Below are 20,973 nucleotides of genomic sequence, written 5' to 3' on the forward strand. Positions count from 1 at the left end.
CTTTCAAAGGACAAATAAGTCGGAATCTCGAAGTCTATATGGATGATTTGGTAATCAAGAGCACTGAAGAGGATCAAATGTTGAGGGATATAGAGGAAACTTTTGAAACATTGAGAAGCATCAACATGAAACTCAACCCAGCAAAGTGTTCCTTCGGGATGGAGGAAGGAAAGTTCCGCGGGGTAATCGTTACAGGTACGGGATTTAAGGCCAATCCGGACAAGATACAAGCAGTAGCCCGCATGACATCTCCCTCATCCCTCAAAGAGGTTCAAACACTTAACGGGAGATTGGTAGTGTTAAACAGGTTTCTGGCAAAACCACGCTGCTGAATCTTACCCATTTATTTCAACATTGAGGAACTGCCTCAAAAAGGCACAATTCAGATGGACCCCGGAAACCGAACAAGCATTTTAAGAAGTCAAGAAGTGTTTAATGGAACTACCCTCGCTAACTGCTCCTCACGCGGATGAACCATTAACACTGTATTTGTCGGCGCCCGACATTGCCGTGAGGGCTGTCCTACTAACCGATAGAAAAATGTTCAAACTCCAATCTATTACGTTAGTAGAACACTGTCGGATCTGGAAACAAGGTATTCGATGTTGGAAAAGTTGGTCCTGGCATTGGTTTATATCGCCAGACGGCTCCGCATATATTTTCAGGGTCATCCCATCAATGTGCTAACCGGATACAAACTCAAGAACGTGTTGAGTAAGCCCGAATTGTCCGGGCGATTGGCAAAATGGGCTATCGAATTGGGGGAACACTCGATAGAATATTAACCAAGACCGGCAATCAAAGGGCAAGTACTGGCGGATTTCGTTACAGAAGTCCCGCATAACAAAGAACAAGAATGTTTAATTGAACAACAACCCCAAGCACCTCCGGAACAAGGGCAAGTTTGGTCATTGTTTATGGATGGAGCTTCGAGAAACGAAGGGTCAGGTGCAGGTTTAAGGCTAGTCAACCCTGAGGGGCACGAGTTCACATACGCCATCAAATTGGACTTCAAAAGTACCAACAATGAGGCAGAATATGAAGCCTTCCTGGCAGGTCTGCGGATAGCAAAAAAGCTTGGGGTGAAACATTTGGAAGCACGGGTGGATTCTATGCTAATCGCGGGACAAATAAACGGAACGTATGAAGCCAAAAATGATCTCATGGATTCTTATTTGTTACAAGAAAGGGTCTTGATCTGCAAATTCTCATCTTTCAATGTTGTTCACATTAAGAGAAGTGAGAACAAATCGGCAGACGCTCTTAGCAAGCTAGCTTCAACGAACTTTGAACATTCTACCAAAGATATTTGTGTAGATGTTCTAGACCACCCATACGTTCCACAAAACCAAGTCCTGGCAATTCAAACTGGCGTTGAATCATGGATAACGCCTATCAAAACGTACTTATCTTCCGGAGCACTTCCAGCAGGAAAGGCTGAGGCTCGGAAGATTAAGCACAAAGCTCTGAATTACCAGTTGACTGACGGTATCTTATACCGGAGATCATTTCTTGGTCCGTTATTACGTTGTGTAGACGCAGAAGATGCAAATTACTTAATCCGAGAAATTCACGAAGGCATTTGCGGGTTACACGCGGGACCAAGAATGACAGTTGCAAAGATTATGAACGCAGGGTATTATTGGCCCGGCATGCACTTAGACGTTGTGCAAGAAATCAGAAAGTGTGATTCATGCCAGCGTCATGCCCCCAACACCCTGCGTCCAAAGAACGAACTGATTCCAGTAACATCCTCCTGGCCATTCCAAAAATGGGCTATTGATATTATGGGACCTTTCCCAGAAGCCCCGGGACGAGTCAAATTCTTGATAGTGGCCATTGATTACTTCACCAAGTGGGTGGAAGCCAAACCGGTTGCATCAATAACGGCTTCAAGCGTAAAAAAATTCCTTTGGGAATTTTTCATTTGCCGGTTTGGTCTCCCGCAAGAATTGGTAAGTGACAATGGGACCCAATTTGCAGACAGCGGACTACAGGAATGGTTGAAAGAACTTCAAGTTACTCAAGTCTTCACATCTGTAGCTCACCCGCAAGCAAACGGTCAGGTCGAAAGGACCAACCGAACTATCAAAGAAGAGATCAAGGCAAGTTTGGGTACTAAAAGGACAGGTTGGGTAGATGAATTGCCCCCTTCCTCAGCAGCAAGGTGTTCGGCTTTCGCCGCCTCCATGGCTCGATGACTATCCTGGGCGTTAGTTAACGCCTTAAGAGCTTCTTTCTTGGCTCTAAGCAAGTTTCGCTCGGTTTCCTCTAGCTTCTCATTCATAGCCAACCAATCATGCCGTATCTCCTGGTTGGTGGAAACAGTGTTCGCCATGTGATAGGAATTTGAGTCCAATAATTCCTGACGAATACGACGATGTTTTCGCTCCCTCTCGGCGGGAGGGAGACTTTCCTGGAGATATTCATGGCAAACGTCCGCGTCGTTTAAAACTGAATTCCGACGCAACGATCAGTGAGGATTATGCGGAGTAGTATCTTCCTCCACTCGAGACGAGGAAGCCTGCCCCCATACGTAAAAACACTGACCCCACCCTGATTTCGAAAGAAATGCGCGTAATGGGGTGGAGACATAGGGAGCTTCTCAAAATCACCGACCTCTGTCCTTGATAGGAGACGAATCCGATAAATTGATCGGTTCTTGAGTAGTGTTTAACGGCGAGGTTGGTAGAGTTGGAAGTTGTGTAGTAGCTGAATTCTTTAAACCTGAAACATTTCCAAAGTAAAACTCCTTAAGTCACCGAGAAGCGATAAGTTCAAATATAATCACAAGGGTTCAAATCTTACCCTTAGAAGCATCTTGGGCGGAAAGCTCTCGAAGACGAGCCCCCAAGTCCGGGATTTTGGCTTTCTCTTGCTTCTTCCATTTCTTCTTGGGCGCGGCATCGGAAGGTTGCGTTTTCCGCTTACCAGCAGCCTTCGAAGCGCCCACATCCGTAACTTGAGGTTCGCCCTCAACAGATTGAGGACCACCTTCCTCACCTGTAAACGAGTCGGTGATGGCCTTCGAATCTTGCTTGCGGGTCAAACCTACAGGAGAATGCGAAGGGTTAGTAGCACCACTCGATAACCCTCCTTCGTAGAGTGACGACTCTTCGCTAGACGAAAGAAGTACTATCACTCCGCTTGAAGTAGCAACATTTATAGGTAATGGTTGAAGAATACCTTCACACTTCGTGACAAACGCCTCACCTTGGGCATATATTGCCTCAGAGACAACAGGTTCCGGAGTAAGTGTGGTGGAAAAAACAAAGTTGCTCTGAGAGCCCTACAAAAACGGTACGTCATGCTGGGCAATGGGGCGACGTACCATCATGCCTCCCATCTTGTCCACAAGAGTGGAAAAGATCGTACCTTCACCTGCAATCGAAAAACGTTAAAGAAAGTAAACTGAGAACTCGGAATATTACAAGTAAAAACTTACTCCCGTCGGTATTCTCGTAAGTGGGAAATGGCCACACACGACTCATTTTTGCACAAACCATCGCCCCTTCGTGAATAGGACGCATGGGTGTCGGTGTCTTGGTCAAGGTGCCAAACCACTAGTGACCCTCATATTCAATGACGGGGATTTCGGGGGCCACATCTTCCGGCTTCCGTTGGGACATGGCAAACGGGATGACATCTTTCCGAATCCAAAAGAACTTGGATTTCCATCCGTGAATGCTCCGGATCCATTCGAAATCGATTGGACCTTTTCTGGTAGTAGCGAAACCTTACCACCCATCACGATATGTCATCTTGTAGAAGACGGCAGACATGGCAATGGATGGGTCAAATTGTGAGATGGGCAACAGAATTCGAAGTGCCGAATTCTCAGCATCCCAAATGGGTGAATTTGGGATATGTGGAGCCCATAGTTTTTGAAAACAGACTGAACAAACTTCGTCACGGGTAACCGGAAGTCACCCGTAGTGAAATGGTCCGGGTACACAGCCATCTTCTTCGACGGCGGCGCCGTCGCAGTGTCCCCTTTTGCTGGACGTTCGGCTTCCCACTCCGGTGGAAAACCATATACGTTTTTAAAATCCTCGAAGTCCTTCTCTTTAATGTCGCACCCAACTTCATTAATAGCGGGGGGATTTTTCTTTTGAGCATCCATTGGAATCAAGTATAAAAGACGGATATAAGAAAGCAGAGTTCTCTGATATGATAGAAAGGAAAAAAATGTAAGTGATAAGAATGGTTGGAGACATCAAGGCCTATTTATACTCATCACAATTAATGCGACCGTCTGACTGACAAAAGAAAGAGAAAAAGTGGACCACAGGATGACTGACACGTCAGGTGGGAGATTCGAAAAAGCGTTTACAGGCTGTCAAATAGGCGTTTTACACGTCTTGTCAGCCACCGCCTAAAATTATCTCTCCGCCACGTCACCGATACTATCTAATTTATACAAGTACAAAATTCAAAGAAAAGATATCTCACAAAGATATTACCAAAATCAAGTTCTTTTCATTAATATTCAAAAAGGGTAATTACAAAAACATGAAAAAAATTACAAGTTTGGCTATAACTCCTACATATATCCTATGGGTTAGGGGCTGACGCGTATTCCGGAGCATTATGGGCCACATCTTCAGACTCGTCAACATCATATTCGTCTTCCTCAGACTCATCATCAATATAAACCCGCAACTGCTTCACACCATCCTCCGCTAAGGCAAATTCCGGGAGCATATGTTGCAGCGGGAAAATAAGGCCATCATACTCTTGGACCCGCATACCGAGTTCTTGCTCCGCACCAAGACCATGTAGGGGGTGGCTCTCAATGGATTGTCCGGATTGGGAAAATTCCAACCCCTCGTTGAAGCCTTTCACCCGGCCAACCCCTTCCGAAGCAGTCGTCAGATTCATGAAGCAGTCAGTAAGCTCCGTGCTCCTCTTGATGTGACGAATGACCTATAAACAAGATTTGTCAAACATCATGAAAATATATACACAAGAATGATGCAGTAAACGAGAGAAACGCTTACTAAGTCAAGGCCACGATTAAGGAAGTACTGCCTTTCCCGCTCAGCACGCTCCGCCTTGTCCCGAAGCGCTTGCAGCTCGCCGGAGGCGCGGATCTCAGCTTCAGTACGAGATTGCAGCAAAGAGTCATAAGCAGATTGCATTTCAGCAGCAGTCTTATATTTGAGCTCAGATTGCTCCTTCTGCAATCTCAGCTCCTCCTCGAGCTCTTGAATCCCGGCGTTTTGACGAGACACTTCGTCCTGTGCCATCGCCAACTCACCCCTCTTCCTTTGGGTTTCAGCTCAGGAAGCTTCAAGAGTGGCGTTAGACCTTTCACAGGCCTCTTTCCAACTCTTGGCAGTAGCAACACTACGATCCTTTTCTAGTTTAAGAGTTGCCTCGGCGTCAACTTGTTTCCATTTAGACGCGATCGCTGCTTTCCGCTGCTTTTCGGCTTCCTTTTCTGCAACCTTCACGGCCTCGGAAGCTGCACCAAGCTTTCGGCCCATTGTTCTCCACTCTCGTAAGATTTCTTGACTACAGGCTAAGCTGTTAGTCAAGGAAATAGACAAGTCAGTATGAAGTTCCTGACGGGAGCGAGTTCGTTGGTACGCCACTTCGGCAGGCGCCATACAGTGCTCAACAAAGTTCATGCACGTCTTGGGATCTGAAACCCACGACCCATACATAATGTCCCAAGACGGGACAAACAAATCATAGTCTCCTCCCAACTATACGTTCCCGAAATATTGGGAACTTGAAGTTCCGAGACGAACAGAAGTGGAGGAAGACTGTTGTGGAGCACCTTGTGAGGAACCTCCCCCAGCTTCATGGACAGAAGCTCCAAACAAAAGGTCATCTCCCTCTCCCATTGTAAAAGGCGAAGAAGTAGTATAATATTGAGGAGGAGGTCGCATCAGAGATTCATTAACCCTGAAGCATTCAGCAGTAACTTCATGATTATCACGAGGAAAACCAGTAGCATCCCCAACCTGGAAAAAATAATCCAGGGATCCGGTAGTGGCCGGCTGAACGTTAGACCCCTCCACGGTCGTTTCAATAGTAGGGGTAACAAGATTCTCCACCTCCTTCTCCGGAGGAGGCGACAGTTGTTTTTCAACATTCGGTGTCGGCGTGATAGCCTACCAAATGTACAAACTTTAGCAATGGATGGATCTGCATAACAAAATCGTAGTCAGATCTCATTATCATGAACAACAAAAGTTAACAAGGCAAAGAACTCACCAGTCACCGTCCCCAGACGATCTGCAAGATTAGGAGATAGTGGCTTCTTCGGACGATGTGTCCGGCGTTTCTTGGTTTTTGGCCCTTTCCCGGCATCCGCAGAACTGGCACCTGCGTCACTTGCCTGAGATACACGGAAGGATCTCTTCCGGTAAAGTTCTGCCAGCAAATGAGAGACAGATGAAATCTCAGGAGCATTATCCGAGCTTTTCTCTTCAAGGAGGGAGGAATCGTCACTTAGAGTGACGATTGTCCCGTCGGATGTCAACGCGTTAAGAGGCGGAGGGTTCAGGATATACACACCTAATTCAAAGAAAGCCTCCAAGACAATTGGTTCAACGTGTACTTTGACTGGAAAAAGAAAGTATTTGGCAGTCTTTTCAAGGATAGGCGTATCCTTCGCATCACGGATATTCCTACCCACCAGCCTTTGCCATCATCTAGGGCGTTCAGCATCGATCCAAAACCTAAAAACAAACAAAAAACGTCAACAATAAAAACTCAGGAACAGAAAGGAAGAGGAATAAAATAGTAAAACTCACGACCGTCTAGCTCAATAAAAACAGGCTCCATGAAAGGAGACGGACACAATCGACTCATACCCGCCCATACGAGGGCCTCCTCAGGAAGTACCCGCATCGGCGTCCGTGAAGTAGTAAGCGTGCGAAACCAGTCGCGCTTCTCATAGGCGGCCGGAGTGATTTTAGTAAGAGCATCGTTGGGAGCACGACGGATCATGGTCTCAGGCACCACATCCTCAGAGATCCAGAAGAATTTTTTCTTCCAATCCTTGGAAGTCTCTTCAGTAACATTGCCGATAACCATATCAGGCAAACTATGGCAAGTGAACCATGCATTCCGGTTAGCGATCTTGTAAAAAACAACGAATCGGTCCAGCCGGGGTACAAGATCATGTGCCCTACACACGAACTCGAAGTGTCGAATTCGCATGACGGAACGAGGGTGAAGTTGAGATAAATGAATCCCAAAGGCCTTAATTAACCGAAGAAAGAACTTTGTGATGGGAAGGCGAAAGTTCCCACGGTCAAAATAGTCGGCGTATAGAGCCATCTTCCCAGGAGGTGGAAAGCTGGCTATAGAGCCGGCAGAAGGGAACTCCGGTCCCCATTATGGTGGAATGCCATAGGTCGTAATAAGTTTTTGGTACTCTTCTCGGTCCCAATAGACTTCTATCTCATCAATCTCAGATTGAGCAGTCGCCATTACAAACACTTGGGTGAAATATTAGGTTATCTAAAGAAAGATTAAATGATAGATTGAAGAAAGAAAGCAATTTCGTATTTAGAATTCAAAGGCGATAAAACTTCAAAAAGAAGTTAACTCCCTCTATTTATACCCACCGCAATTAATGCAATGTCATGCGAACAGTAGAGAGAGAAAAAACCATCCAGTAACAGATCGCCACGTCACGCGGGAAATTCGATAAAAGGAAAAAGTTGTACAATCGGGTACAGTAACAGCCATCAAAAACGTCCTGTCACCTGCACACGTGCATGCGAGTGGTCAACTTGTCCTTTTTCATGATTATCCACAGCAACAAAAGATATTTCTTACCAACTTGTAAAAGTAAAAAATCCCCAAATCCACGTTAAGTCCAGAATTTCACCAGCATAATATACTTCACATGGAAGAAACACTGGACTGGGGGGACTTATAGAGGTAGGGTACTAAAAAGACCCAAATACCCTTAAGTAACACCCGCGGGTCAACCAAAAACATGTCACAAGTTACCCGCGGGGGGGGGGGGGGGGAGGGTCTTCCCGTAACCATTACGGGAAGGACAAGAGGGGGGGGGGGGGGGTCTTCCCGTAACCACCCTCCGGCGTGAGAATAAGTACAATTCTGACGAGAGTAAAGAACGTAAGTAAAATCAGATAGTACAGTGGGAGTGAATGAATACCTCATGATGATTGAGAGGGTATTTATATCCTAAGGGTGTGGGGAAGTGATTGGGCTAGCTGCCCCTTTAGAAGATGCTCTTATAACCGTCTGGACACGTGCCTTCATATGATAGGTTCAGGCTATACGTTGCATGTGCATGTATAACAACCTGGACACGTGTCTCTCTATCATTGGTTAACGGAGCACTATTGGCCATGTGCACGGTTGTAACGACCTTGCCAGGTGTCACTGGCTGATTGGCCGAAGGACCACGTATTGCCCAAGAAAGCATCTTGGCAAATCATCTAGAAGGTAACTAGCTATTGACAGCTGGCCCAGGACATTAACTTGTGGTCATTTACGCGGGAGGATGTTCCTTCTTGCGGATGACTTTTGAGGGTGCCTGGATGCTTCCGCATGTGCCGTGATGGTGTTTCTTCCTCAGATGATCTATGCGAATGGTTCTTATGCCCCGCGGGTAACTTGTGACATGTTTTTGGTTGACGCGCGGGTGCTACTTAAGGGTATTTGGGTCTTTTTAGTACCCTACCTCTATAAGTCCCCCCAGTCCAGTGTTTCTTCCGTGTGAAGTATTTTATGCGGGTGAAATTCTGGACTTAACGTGGATTTGGAGATTTTCGACTTTTACAAGTTGGTAAGAAATATATTTTGTTGCTGTGGATAATCATGAAAAAGGACAAGTTGACCACTCGCAGGCGCGTGTGCTGGTGACAGGACGTTTTTGACGGCTGTTACTGTACCCGACTGTACAACCTTTTCCCTTTTTCGAATTTCCCGCGTGACGTGGCGATCTGTTACTAGACGGTTTTTTCTCTCTCTACTGTTCGCATCCCATCGCATTATTTGCGGTGGGTATAAATAGAAGGAGTTAACTTCTTTTTGATGTTTTATCGCCTTTGAATTCTAAATACGAACTTGCTTTCTTTCTTCAATCTATCATTTAATCTTTCTTGAGATAACCTGATATTTCACCAAGTGTTTGTAATGGCGACTGCTCAATCTGAGATTGATGAGATAGAAGTCTATTGTGACCGAGAGGAGTACCAAAAACTTATTATGACTTATGGCATTCCACTAAAATGGGGACCGGCGTTCCCTTCTACCGGCTCTATAGCCAGCTTTCCATCTCCTGGAAAGATGGCTCTATACGCTGACTATTTTGACCGTGGGAACTTTCTCCTTCCCATCACAAAGTTCTTTCTTCAGTTAATTAAGGCCTTTGGGATTCATTTATCTCAACTTCACCCTCGTGCCGTCATGCGAATTCGACACTTCGAGTTCGTGTGTATGGCACATGATCTAGTACCCCGGCTGGACCGATTCGTTGGTTTTTACAAGATGGCTAACCGGAATGGATGGTTCACTTGCCATAGTTTGCCTGATAGGGTTATCGGCAATGTTACTGAAGAGACTTCCAAGGATTGGAAGAAAAAATTCTTCTGGATCTCTGAGGACGTGGTGCCTAAGACCATGATCCGTCGTGCTCCCAACGATGCTCTTACTGAAATCACTCCGGCCGCCCATGAGAAGCGCGACTGGTTTCGCATGCTTACTACTTCGCCGACGCCGATGCGGGTACTTCCTGAGGAGGCCCTCGTATGGGCAGGCATGAGTCGATTGTGGCCGTCTCCTTTCATGGAGCTTGTTTTTATTGAGCTAGACGGCCGTGAGTTTTACTATTTTATTCATCTTCCTTTATATTCCTGAGTTTTTATTGTTGACGTTTTTTGTTTGTTTTCAGGTTTTGGATCGATGCTGAACGCCCTAGATGATGGCAAAGGCTGCATGGGTAGGAATATCCGTGATGCGAAGGATACGCCTATCCTTGAAAAGACTGCCAAATACTTTCTTTTTCCAGTCAAAGTACGCGCTGAACCAATTGTCTCGGAGGCTATCTTCGAATCAGGTGCGTATATCATGAACCCTCCGCCTCTTAACGCGCTGACCTCCTACGGGATAATCGACACTCTAAGTGACGATTCCGCCCTACTTGAAGAGAAAAGCTCGGATGATACTCCTGAGATTTCATCTGTCTCTCATTTGCTGGCAGAACTTTACCGGAAGAGATCCTTCCGTGTATCTCAGGCAGGTGACGCAGGTGCCAGTTCTGCGGATGCCGGGAAAGGGCTAAAAACCAAGAAACGCCGGACACATCGTCCGAAGAAGCCGCTACCTCCTAATCTTGCAGATCGTTTGGGGACGGTGACTGGTGAGTTCTTTGCCTTGTTAACTTTTGTTTTTCATGATAATGAGATCTGACTACGATTTTGTTATGCAGATCCGTCCATTGCTAAAGGTCGTACATTTGGTAGGCTATTGACGCCGACACCGAATGTTTTAAAAACAACCGTCGCCTCCTCCGGAGAAGGAGGTGGAGAATCTTGTTACCCCTCCTATTGAAACAACCGTGGAGGGGTCTAACGTTCAGCCGGCGACTACCGGATCCCTGGATTATTTTTTACAGGGTGGGGATGCTACTGGTTTTCCTCGTGATAACCCTGAAGTTACTGCTGAAGGCTTTAGGGTTAATGAATCTCTGATGCGACCTCCTCCTCAATATTATACTACTTCTTCGCCTTTTACAATGGGAGAGGGAGATGACCTTTTGTTTGGAGCTTCTGTCCATGAAGTTGGGGGAGGTTCCTCACAAGGTGCTCCACAACAGTCTTCCTCCACTCCTGTTCGTCTCGGAACTTCAAGTTCCCAATATTTCGGGAACGTACAGTTGGGAGGAGACTATGAATTGTTTGTCCCGTCTTGGGACATTGTCAATGGGTCGCGGGTTTCAGATCCCAAGACCTGCAAGAACTTTGTTGAGCACTGTATGCCGACTGCCGAAGTGGCGTACCAACGAACTCGCTCCCTTCAGAAACTTCATACTGACTTGTCTATTTCCTTGACTAACAGCTTAGCCTGTAGTCAAGAAATCTTACGGGAGTGGCGAACAATGGACGGAAAGCTTGGTGCAGCTTCCGAGGCCGTGAAGGTTGCAGAAAAGGAAGACGAAGAGCAGCGGAAAGCAGCGGTCGCGGCAAAATGGAAACAAGTTGACGCCGAGGCTGCTCTTAAACTGGAAAAGGATCGTAGTGCTACTGCTGCCAAGAGTTATAAAGAGGCCTGTGAAAGGTCTAACGCCACTCTTGAAGCTTCCCCAGTTGAAGCTCAAAGGAAGAGGGGTGAGTTGGCGACGGCACAGGACGAAGTGTCTCGTCAAAACGCCCGGATTCAAGAGCTCGACGAGGAGTTGAGATTGCAGAAGGAGCAATCTGAGCTCAAAGATAAGACTACTTCTGAAATGCAGTCTGCTTATGACTCTTTGCTGCAATCTCGTACTAAAGCTGAGATCCGCGCCTCCGGCGAGCTGCAAGCGCTTCGGGACAGGGCGGAGCGTGCTAAGCGGGAAAGGCAGTACTTCCTTAATCGTGGCCTTGACTTAGTAAGCGTTTCTCTTGTGTACTGCATCGTTCTTGTGTATATATTTTTATGATTTTTGACAAATCTTGTTTATAGGTCATTCGTCACATCAAGAGGAGCACGGAGCTTACTGACTGCTTCGTGAATCTGACGACTGCTTCGGAAGGGGTTGGCCGGGTGAAAGGCTTCAACGAGGGCTTGGAATTTTCCCAATCCGGACAATCCATTGAGAGCCACCCCCTACATGGTCTTGGTGAGAAGCAAGAACTCGGTATGCGGGTCCAAGAGTATGATGGCCTTATCTTCCCGCTGCTACATATGCTCCCGGAATTTGCCTTGGCGGAGGACGGTGTGAAGCAGTTGCGGGTTTATATCGATGATGAGTCTGAGGAAGACGAATATGATGTTGACGAGTCTGAAGATGTGGCCCATAATGCTCCGGAATACGCGTCAGCCCCTAACCCATAGGATACATGTAGGAGTTATAGCCAAACTTGTAATTTTTTTCATGTTTTTGTAATTACCCTTTTTGAATATTAATGAAAAGAACTTGATTTTGGTAATATCTTTGTGAGATATCTTTTCTTTAAATTTTGTACTTGTATAAATTAGATAGTATCGGTGACGTGGCGGAGAGATAATTTTAGGCGGTGGCTGACAAGACGTGTAAAACGCCTATTTGACAGCCTGTAAACGCTTTTTCGAATCTCCCGCCTGACGTGTCAGTCATCCTGTGGTCCACTTTTTCTCTTTCTTCTGTCAGTCAGATGGTCGCATTAATTGCGATGAGTATAAATAGGCCTTGATGTCTCCAACCATTCTTATCACTTACATATTTTTCCTTTCGATCATATCAGAGAACTCTGCTTTCTTATATCCGTCTTTTATACTTGATTCCAATGGCTGCTCAAAAGAAAAATCCCCCCGCTATTAAAGAAGTCAGGTGCGACATTAAAGAGAAGGACTTTCGAGGATGTTAAAAACGTATATGGTTTTCTACTGGAGTGGGAAGCCTAAGGTCTAGCAAAAGGGGCCATTGCGACGGCGCCGTCGTCGAAGAAGATGGCTGTGTACCTGGACCATTTCACTACGGGTGACTTCCGGTTACCCGTGACGAAGTTTGTTCAGTCTGTTTTGAGAAACTATGGGCTCCACAAATCCCAAATTCACCCATTTGGGATGCTGAGAATTCGGCACTTCGAATTTTGTTTCCAATCTCACAATTATGACCCATCCGTTGCCATGTTTGCCGTCTTCTACAAGATGACATATCGTGATGGGTGGTATGGTTTCGCTACTACCGGAAAAGGTCCAATCGGTTTCGAATGGATCCGGAGCATTCACGGATGGAAATCCAAGTTCTTTTGGATTCGGGAAGATGTCATCCCATTTGCCATGTCCCGACATGTGATTTCCGAGCCCCGGTGCAGAAGCGTGAAAATATTGTCAATAATAATCAACGGTGTGGAGCTCGGATCTAGGGTTAGGATCGAATATTACTCAGATTCACTCTTGAATGATGATATCAGTTGGACGGATGAGGTGTATTGGGAGAGAGCCTGATTTGATTAACAATCAACAATAAAGTAGGATGAACAATTGTAATCAAAACACAAACAAGATAGAAACGGTAGTATGAAATATTAGCCGAATGATTCTCATTAAGATGAAACACTCATACATACATTCATACATACAGTCGATTAAGAAATATCTCAGCCGCCACCAGGAGAGCTCATCCAGGCGGCAGAGACTCTCTCAAAGGGATAAAACCCTAATTTCACACATACACAATACAGTTACTCATACTAGACAAATGAATAAAAACATCTATTTATACTAGCCTAGCATGACTTGGTCTTCAAGCCATCCACCCTTGGTTGAGACCAAAATAATATATTTTTCACCCAAATATTAATTCGATGCGTCGGTCTAAAATATAAGTCCCAACAATCTCCCCCTTAGACCGATGCCATCGAATTTCTTCCATGATCACGTCATAACTCGTTGTCTTTCATTGAAATTCTCCCCCTCACGTTAAGCTTCTCCCATTTTTCATTTCGAATCATCACTCTTATATCACTTCTAGATATAGTTGTATGGGCATATGAACGAGGCTTTGAACTTCAAAAGATCAACTTCAAGTAACAAGGTTATCACAAAAAGAAATAAACTCATTGTGATCATCAAATAATCTTTAATTCTTCAAATTTGTGTCTTCCCCTGTAAATCATCTTCAAACCATTCCCTGAATTAAGATAGAATTCAAGTCAACCATAACCCGTTCTTGACTGTTCAAGTGACTATTTCATAGGAGGTTAAACTCTACTGATCATCCTTTCAACATTGTTGCTCGTGATGACTCCATCTTCTCATCCGTACTAGGAAATCAGAAAACTTACAAACGATGAATCATCTTTGAAAAACCTTGGATTATTAATCTTGATCAACTTTTCCTTAACTTGAGTCTTTTACTTGATTTGAAGCTAACCATTTGCAATGAAATTCAAAGATTTTACTCCCCCAATTTCGTTGCAATTGTCTTTAATAAAATGTGTCTTCAAATCAAGTGTGGGTGAAACAATCTTGATCATCCTCATCAAGACTGTAAAAATCTCAGATAAACATATTCAAAAGTTGGTTGACACTAAAAATGATTAAATCCTTAAGCTTGGTCAGCACTTGTTCTTGTAAAGCTTTTGATGAAGTCGTGAAATTGGATGAGGTTTGAATTCCATAAGCTTGTTGATGATTGGATAAAAAATTACCAAAATACCCCTGGTATATATCTTCCGTAGAGAACAGCTTGGTCAAACGGTACCAAAAATCTCAAAAGTTTCTTCAAAACTTTAAAATGTTTCACAAACTCTGTTTCCTAAACTCTGTTTCCTAGCACAAAGTATACTCCGAAGAACTTTCCCAGCACAAAGTGTACCCGGAAAGCAAAAAACACCCTTTTTTTTTGCCCTAGCACAAAGTGTACCCGGAAGCAAAGTGTACTCGGAAGGCAAAGTGTACTCGGAAACAAAGTGTACTCGGTAATCAAAGTATACTCGGAAATCAAAGTGTACTCGGAAATCAAAGTGTACTCGGAAATCAAAGTGTACTCGGAAAGCTAAACACTTGTGATTTTTCAATTTTTCACTGAGCATGCTCGGGAGCAAAAGTGTGCTCGGGAGTACTTGTGAATTTTCATTTTCTTTAATTAACACCAAGCATGCTCGGGAGCAAAAGTGTGCTCGGGAGCAAGGGTGTGCTCGACACAAACTTGAGTTTTCTCTTCACAAGCATAATTGTTCAAGATAAAACAAAGTAAGTTCGAAAAGAGTCTGCTCGAATAAATAACAAAGTGTGCTCGAGACTTAAAGAAGATAGTTTTCTTGAGAACAAAGGATATGCTCTGGGTTCACAAAGTGTGCTCGAATTTGATGTGCTCGACATAAGATGTGCTCGAAATAACCTGTGCTCGAGCCAAACAAAGATGTGCTTGGGCAAAACACCTCCTGTGCTCGAAGCAGAACTTAGTCAATTTCCATACTCGAGTCCAATCTTAATTTTTCATAGTGTGCTCGAGACATCAAAACTTCATTTCTGCGTCATCAGTCACTGATTTGCCCTTGCAGAACCTGCTCGAATATTCAATTTGCATTTGCTGCAGAAAACAATGATGAAATTGCCTTTAGTACATGTTCATTCTTGACTTGTACATTCTCCTTATCAGCTTGTACCATCAGCAATATTTTTCAACAAACATCTACTGTTTGTGCAGCACGAGCACACAAAACCCTAATTTTTCAAATCCATAAACAAGTTTCATAATCTGAAATTAATCACTATAGCCCTATCCACGTCATCTCGAAATCAAAGAAACCTATCTTCATATTATAATCAATCTTTTCAGATCTAGAAATAATCAGATGAACAGTGTTGCCCCAAAACGAGCCAAATAACATTGTTACATCAGATCTGGACCGTTTTGACCAAATAAACATGAAATTGATGTTGGATCTCCAAACGAGTCATCAACCCAAACATCATTCCATATAATTTTCTCCGAATCATCAAATAATTTCAAAACCCCCAAAATTAATTTCAACAAACTTCATCGTTTAACGTCCATGGTGGATTCAAGAGCGAAATGAATCTGTTCAGCGGTTAGTCTGAACGATTCGGTAACCCAGGCTCTGATACCAATTGTGATTTCCGAGCCCCGGTGCGGAAGCGTGAAAATATTGTCAATAATAATCAACGGTGTGGAGCTCGGATCTAGGGTTAGGATCGAATCTTACTCAGATTCACTCTTGAATGATGATATCAGTTGGACGGATGAGGTGTATTGGGAGAGAGCCTAATTTGATTAACAATCAACAATAAAGTAGGATAAACAATTGTAATCAAAACACAAACAAGATAGAAACGGTAGTATGAAATATTAGCCGAATGATTCTCATTAAGATGAAACACTCATACATACATTCATACATACAGTCGATTAAGAAATATCTCAGCCGCCACCAGGAGAGCTCATCCTGGCGGCAGAGACTCTCTCAAAGGGATAAAACCCTAATTTCACACATACACAATACAGTTACTCATACTAGACAAATGAATAAAAACATCTATTTATACTAGCCTAGCATGACTTGGTCTTCAAGCCATCCACCCTTGGTTGAGACCAAAATAATATATTTTTCACCCAAAGATTAATTCGATGCGTCGGTCTAAAATATAAGTCCCAACACGACGGAAGCCGGAAGACGTGGCTCCCGAAATTCCCGTCATTGAATATGAGGGTCACAAGTGGTTTGGCACCTTGACCAAGACACCGACACCCATGCGTCCTATTCACGAAGGGGTGATGGTTTGTGCAAAAATGAGTCGTTTGTGGCCATTTCCCAGTTTGGAACCTTATTACGAGAATACCGATGGGAGTAAGTTTTTACTTGTAATATTCCGGGTTCTCAGTTTACTTTCTTTAACGTTTTTCGATTGCAGGTGAAGGTACGATCTTTTCCACTCTTGTGGACAAGATGGGAGGCATGATGGTACGCCGCCCATTGCCCAGCATGACTTACCATTTTTGGAGCGCTCTCAGAGCAAAATCCAGGACTTGGGGGCTCGTCTTCGAGAGCTTTCCGCCCAAGATGCTTCTAAGGGTAAATTTGAACCCTTTTGATTATATTTGAACTTATCGCTTCTCGGTGACTTAAGGAGTTTTACTTTGGAAATGTTTCAGGTTTAAAGAATTCAGCTGCTACACAACTTCCAACTCCACCAACCTCGCCGTTAAACACTACTCAAGATCCGATCAATTTATCGGATTCTTCTCCTATCAAGGAGAAAGAGGTCGGTGATTTTGAGAAGCTCCCTACGTCTCCACCCCATTACGAGCATTACGTATGGGGAGCAGGCTTCCTCGTCTCGAGTGGAGGAAGATACTGCTCCGCATAATCCTCACTGGTCGTTGCGTCGGAATTCAGTTTTAAACGACGCGGACGTTTGTCATGAATATCTCAAGGAAAGTCTCCCCCCCCGAGAGGGAGCGACAACGTCATCGTATTCGTTAGGAATTATTGGACTCAAATTCCTATCACATGGCGAACACTGTTTCCACCAACCAGGAGATACGGCGTGATTGGTTGGCTATAAATGAGGAGCTAGAGGAAACCGAGCGAAACTTGCTTAGCGCCAAGAAAGAAGCTCTTAAGGCGTTAACTGACGCCCAGGAGCCATGGAGGCAGCGAAAGCCGAACACCTTGCTGCTGAGGAAGCTAAGGCTGCTCTCCAGAAACAGTTGGATGACCAAGCTGAACTGATAAAGACCCTTCAAGCTGACTCAACAGTTAAGGACAAGCGTTTATCCGACCTTAACACCAAGAATCGAGACCAAGCCATGGAGTGTGCTGGTCATAAGATGGATCTTATCTGAGCTCAGGTGGATAAGAAGTGGCTTCTATCGACGGCGATTCCCAAGGTATTAAGTCTTTTTGTTAGCATAATCGATTCAGATGTGTATATGCTTACACATCTTTGTTTGTCTTAACAGGTTATTACTAATGTTCGGAACAGTGATGGCATTGGCAATTGTGTTGCGGTGCTCCTTCGTGCTTCCGAGCAAGCAGGCCGACAAATGGGCTTTGAAGAAGGATATGAGTTTGGTTCCGCGGGCTGGATTCCGGAGGAATACGTGTTGGCCGACAAGGACACTGCCTCTGTCCTTATTGAGAAAATCAAGGAGTTTGATACCTTGAAGTTTTCCCTTTCCGACCATATATCGGAGCTTGCGGATAAGGAGGATGCGATAGAACAATTAAAGGACCTACTGGACCTTGAAGAGGAGGAAGAAGAGGAGGTTGATAATACCGCGGAAGATGAGGATGCCACCTCGTAAATACATATGTCTTTGTTGTAAATATTTCTTTTGCTTGTAATCTCATTTGACCATTAATAAGAAGTATTGTTTTTCTTCCGGTGCACTTTGTCTTGTATACCATAATATAAGTGTCTGTCCGGAACTTCGTTTTTGTCAATAAAAGATTACAACTTATCAAAATAACATGGAATTAACTGGACATTCTTCATATATTGGGCATAAGCCTTCTAATAATAAAAGAAACTGCATAACTTGCTAGTCTATGTGGGCGCGCAGGCCGAAAATAAAAAACCAAATAAAACTGCTATATGTAGCATTTCTTTAACTGTGCTGCGCTCCAAGTTTGAGGGATTTCTGTCCCATCCAACTTCTCCAACTTGTAGGCACCTTTGGATAGTACTTGTTTGATTTTATAAGGCCCTTCCCAAGTTGGGGCTAACTTGCCCGGAGGTTCCTGGCCGGAAGCCTCGTTACTGCGGAAGACAAAGTCTCCCGCATCGAACTCGCATTTCTGGACCCGCGAGTTGTAATATTTCTCAAGCTGTCGCTTATAATTATGCTCGCGAATCAATGCTAGATCTCTTCTTTCTTTCAGCAGATCTAGATTCATCCTGAGTTCGTGATCGTTATCATCGATGAGCAGAACTCTTGCGGATGGAGTCCCAATCTCCGTCGGGATCATGGCTTCGGTGCCATAGGTTAGACTGAACGGTGTCTCTGAGTTGCTAGAGTTCTTTTGAGTTCGAAAAGCCCAGGGTACATGGGGCAATTCGTCTACCCAACCCGTCCTTTTAGTACCCAACCTTGCCTTGATCCCTTATTTGATAGTTCGGTTGGTCCTTTCGACCTGACCGTTTGCTTGCGGGTGAGCTACAGATGTGAAGACTTGAGTAAACTGAATTTCTTTCAACCATTCCTGGAGTCCGCTGTCAGCAAATTGGGCCCCATTGTCACTTACCAATTCTTGCGGGAGACCAAACCGGCAAATGATAAATTCCCAAAGGAATTTTTTATGCTTGAAGCCTTTATTGATGCAACTGGTTTGGCTTCCACCCACTTGGTGAAGTAATCAATGGCCACTATCAAGAATTTGACTCGTCCCGGGGCTTCTGGGAAAGGTCCCATAATATCAATAGCCCATTTTTGGAATGGCCAGGCGGATGTTACTGGAATCAGTTCGTTCTTTGGTCGCGGGGTGTTGGGGGCATGACGCTGGCATGAATCACACTTTCTGATTTCTTGCACAGCGTCTAAGTGCATGCCTGGCCAATAATACCCCGCGTTCATAATCTTTGCAACTGTCATTCTTGGTCCCGCATGTAACCCGCAAATGCCTTCGTGAATTTCTCGGATTAAGTAATTTGCATCTTCTGCGTCAACACAACGTAATAACGGACCAAGAAATGATCTCCGGTATAAGATACCATCAGTTAACTGGTAATTCAGAGCTTTGTGCTTAATCTTCCGAGCCTCAGCCTTTCTTGCTGGAAGTGCTCCGGAAGATAAGTGCGTTTTGATAGGCGTCATCCATGATTCAACGCCAGTTTGAATTACCAGGACTTGGTTTTGTGGAACGGGTGGGTGGTCTAGAACTTCACACGAATATCTTTGGCAAAATGTTCAAAGTTCGTTGAAGCTAGCTTGCTAAGAGCGTCTGCCGATTTGTTCTCACTTCTCTTAATGTGAACAACATTGAAAGATGAGAATTGGCGGATCAAGACCCTTTCTTGTAACAAATAAGAAGCCATGACATCATTTTTGGCTTCATACGTTCCGTTTATTTGTCCCGCGATTAGCATAGAATCCACCCGTGCTTCCAAATGTTTCACCCCAAGATTTTTCGCTATCCGCAGACCTGCCAGGAAGGCTTCATATTCCACCTCATTGTTGGTACTTTTGAAGTCCAATTTGATGGCGTATGTGAACTCGTGCCCCTCAGGGTTGACTAGCCTTAAACCTGCACCTGACCTTTCGCTGATCGAAGCTCCATCTGTAAACAATGACCAAACTTGCTTTTGTTCCGGAGGTGCTTGGGGTTGTTGTTCAATTAAACATTCTTGTTCTATGTTCTGCGGGACTTCTATAACGAAATCCGCTAGTACTTGCCCTTTGATTGCCGGTCTTGGTTTATATTCTATCGAGTGTTCCCCCAATTCGATAGCCCATTTTGTCAATCGCCCGGACAATTCGGGCTTACTCAACACGTTCTTGAGTTTGTATCCGGTTAGTACATTGATGGGATGACCCTGAAAATATCTGCCGAGCCGTCTGGCGGCATAAACCAATGCCAAGACCAACTTTTCCAACATCGAATACTTTTTTCCGGATCCGACAGTGTTCTACTGACGTAATAGATTGAAGTTTGAACATTTTTTCTATCGGTTAGTAGGACAGCCCCCACGGCAATGTCGGACGCCGATAAATACAGTGTTAATGGTTCACCCGCGTGAGGAGCAGTTAATGAGGGTAATTCCCTTAAACACTTCTTGACTTCTTAAAATGCTTGTTCGGCTTCCGGGGTCCATCTGAATTGTGCATTTTTGAGGCAGTTCCTCAATGTTGAAATAAATGGGTAAGATTTAGCTGTGTGGTTTGCCAGAAACCTGTTTAACGCTACCAATCTCCCGTTAAGTGTTTGAACCTCTTTGAGGGATGCGGGAGATGGCATGCGGGCTACTGCTTGTATCTTTCCCAAATTGGCCTTAAATCCCGTGCCTGTAACGATTACCCTGCGGAACTTTCTTTCCTTCATCCCGAAGGAACACTTTGCTGGGTTGAGTTTCATGTTGATGCTTCTCAACGTTTCAAAAGTTTCCTCTATATCCCTCAACATTTGATCCTCTTCTGTGCTCTTGATTACCAAATCATCCATATAGACTTCAAGATTCTGACTTATTTGTCCTTTGAAAGCCTGATCCATCAGTCGTTGATATGTGGAACCCGCATTCTTTAACCCGAAAGGCATCATTCTGTAACCGAATGTTCCTTGGTCAGTGCGGAACCCTGTCTTGTCCTCATCCCCAGCTGCCATATGAATC

At 44.5% G+C, this 20,973-nt stretch overlaps 2 protein-coding genes across 2 annotated transcripts; one reads left to right on the forward strand and one right to left on the reverse strand.

Moving 5' to 3' along the window:
- Positions 1 to 917: 917 nt before the first annotated feature.
- LOC143540639 (uncharacterized) lies at positions 918 to 2,496 on the forward strand. Its single transcript, XM_077033641.1, has 2 exons — positions 918 to 1,636; positions 2,346 to 2,496. The coding sequence occupies exons 1-2, from the start codon at positions 918 to 920 to the stop codon at positions 2,494 to 2,496; spliced, it is 870 nt and encodes a 289-aa protein (XP_076889756.1).
- A 17,025-nt stretch (positions 2,497 to 19,521) lies between these two features.
- Positions 19,522 to 20,244, reverse strand: LOC143540640 (uncharacterized). Its single transcript, XM_077033642.1, has 2 exons — positions 19,989 to 20,244; positions 19,522 to 19,925 (listed from the first exon to the last, which is right to left on the reverse strand). Exons 1-2 carry the CDS (start codon positions 20,242 to 20,244, stop codon positions 19,522 to 19,524), a joined length of 660 nt encoding a protein of 219 aa, XP_076889757.1.
- Between the last annotated feature and the right edge of the window lie 729 nt (positions 20,245 to 20,973).

Source organism: Bidens hawaiensis, unplaced genomic scaffold, assembly GCF_021521415.1.
Source record: "Bidens hawaiensis isolate Kalapana, Puna unplaced genomic scaffold, B.hawaiensis_p1.1 tig00012286_1, whole genome shotgun sequence".
Taxonomy (NCBI): Eukaryota; Viridiplantae; Streptophyta; class Magnoliopsida; order Asterales; family Asteraceae; genus Bidens; species Bidens hawaiensis.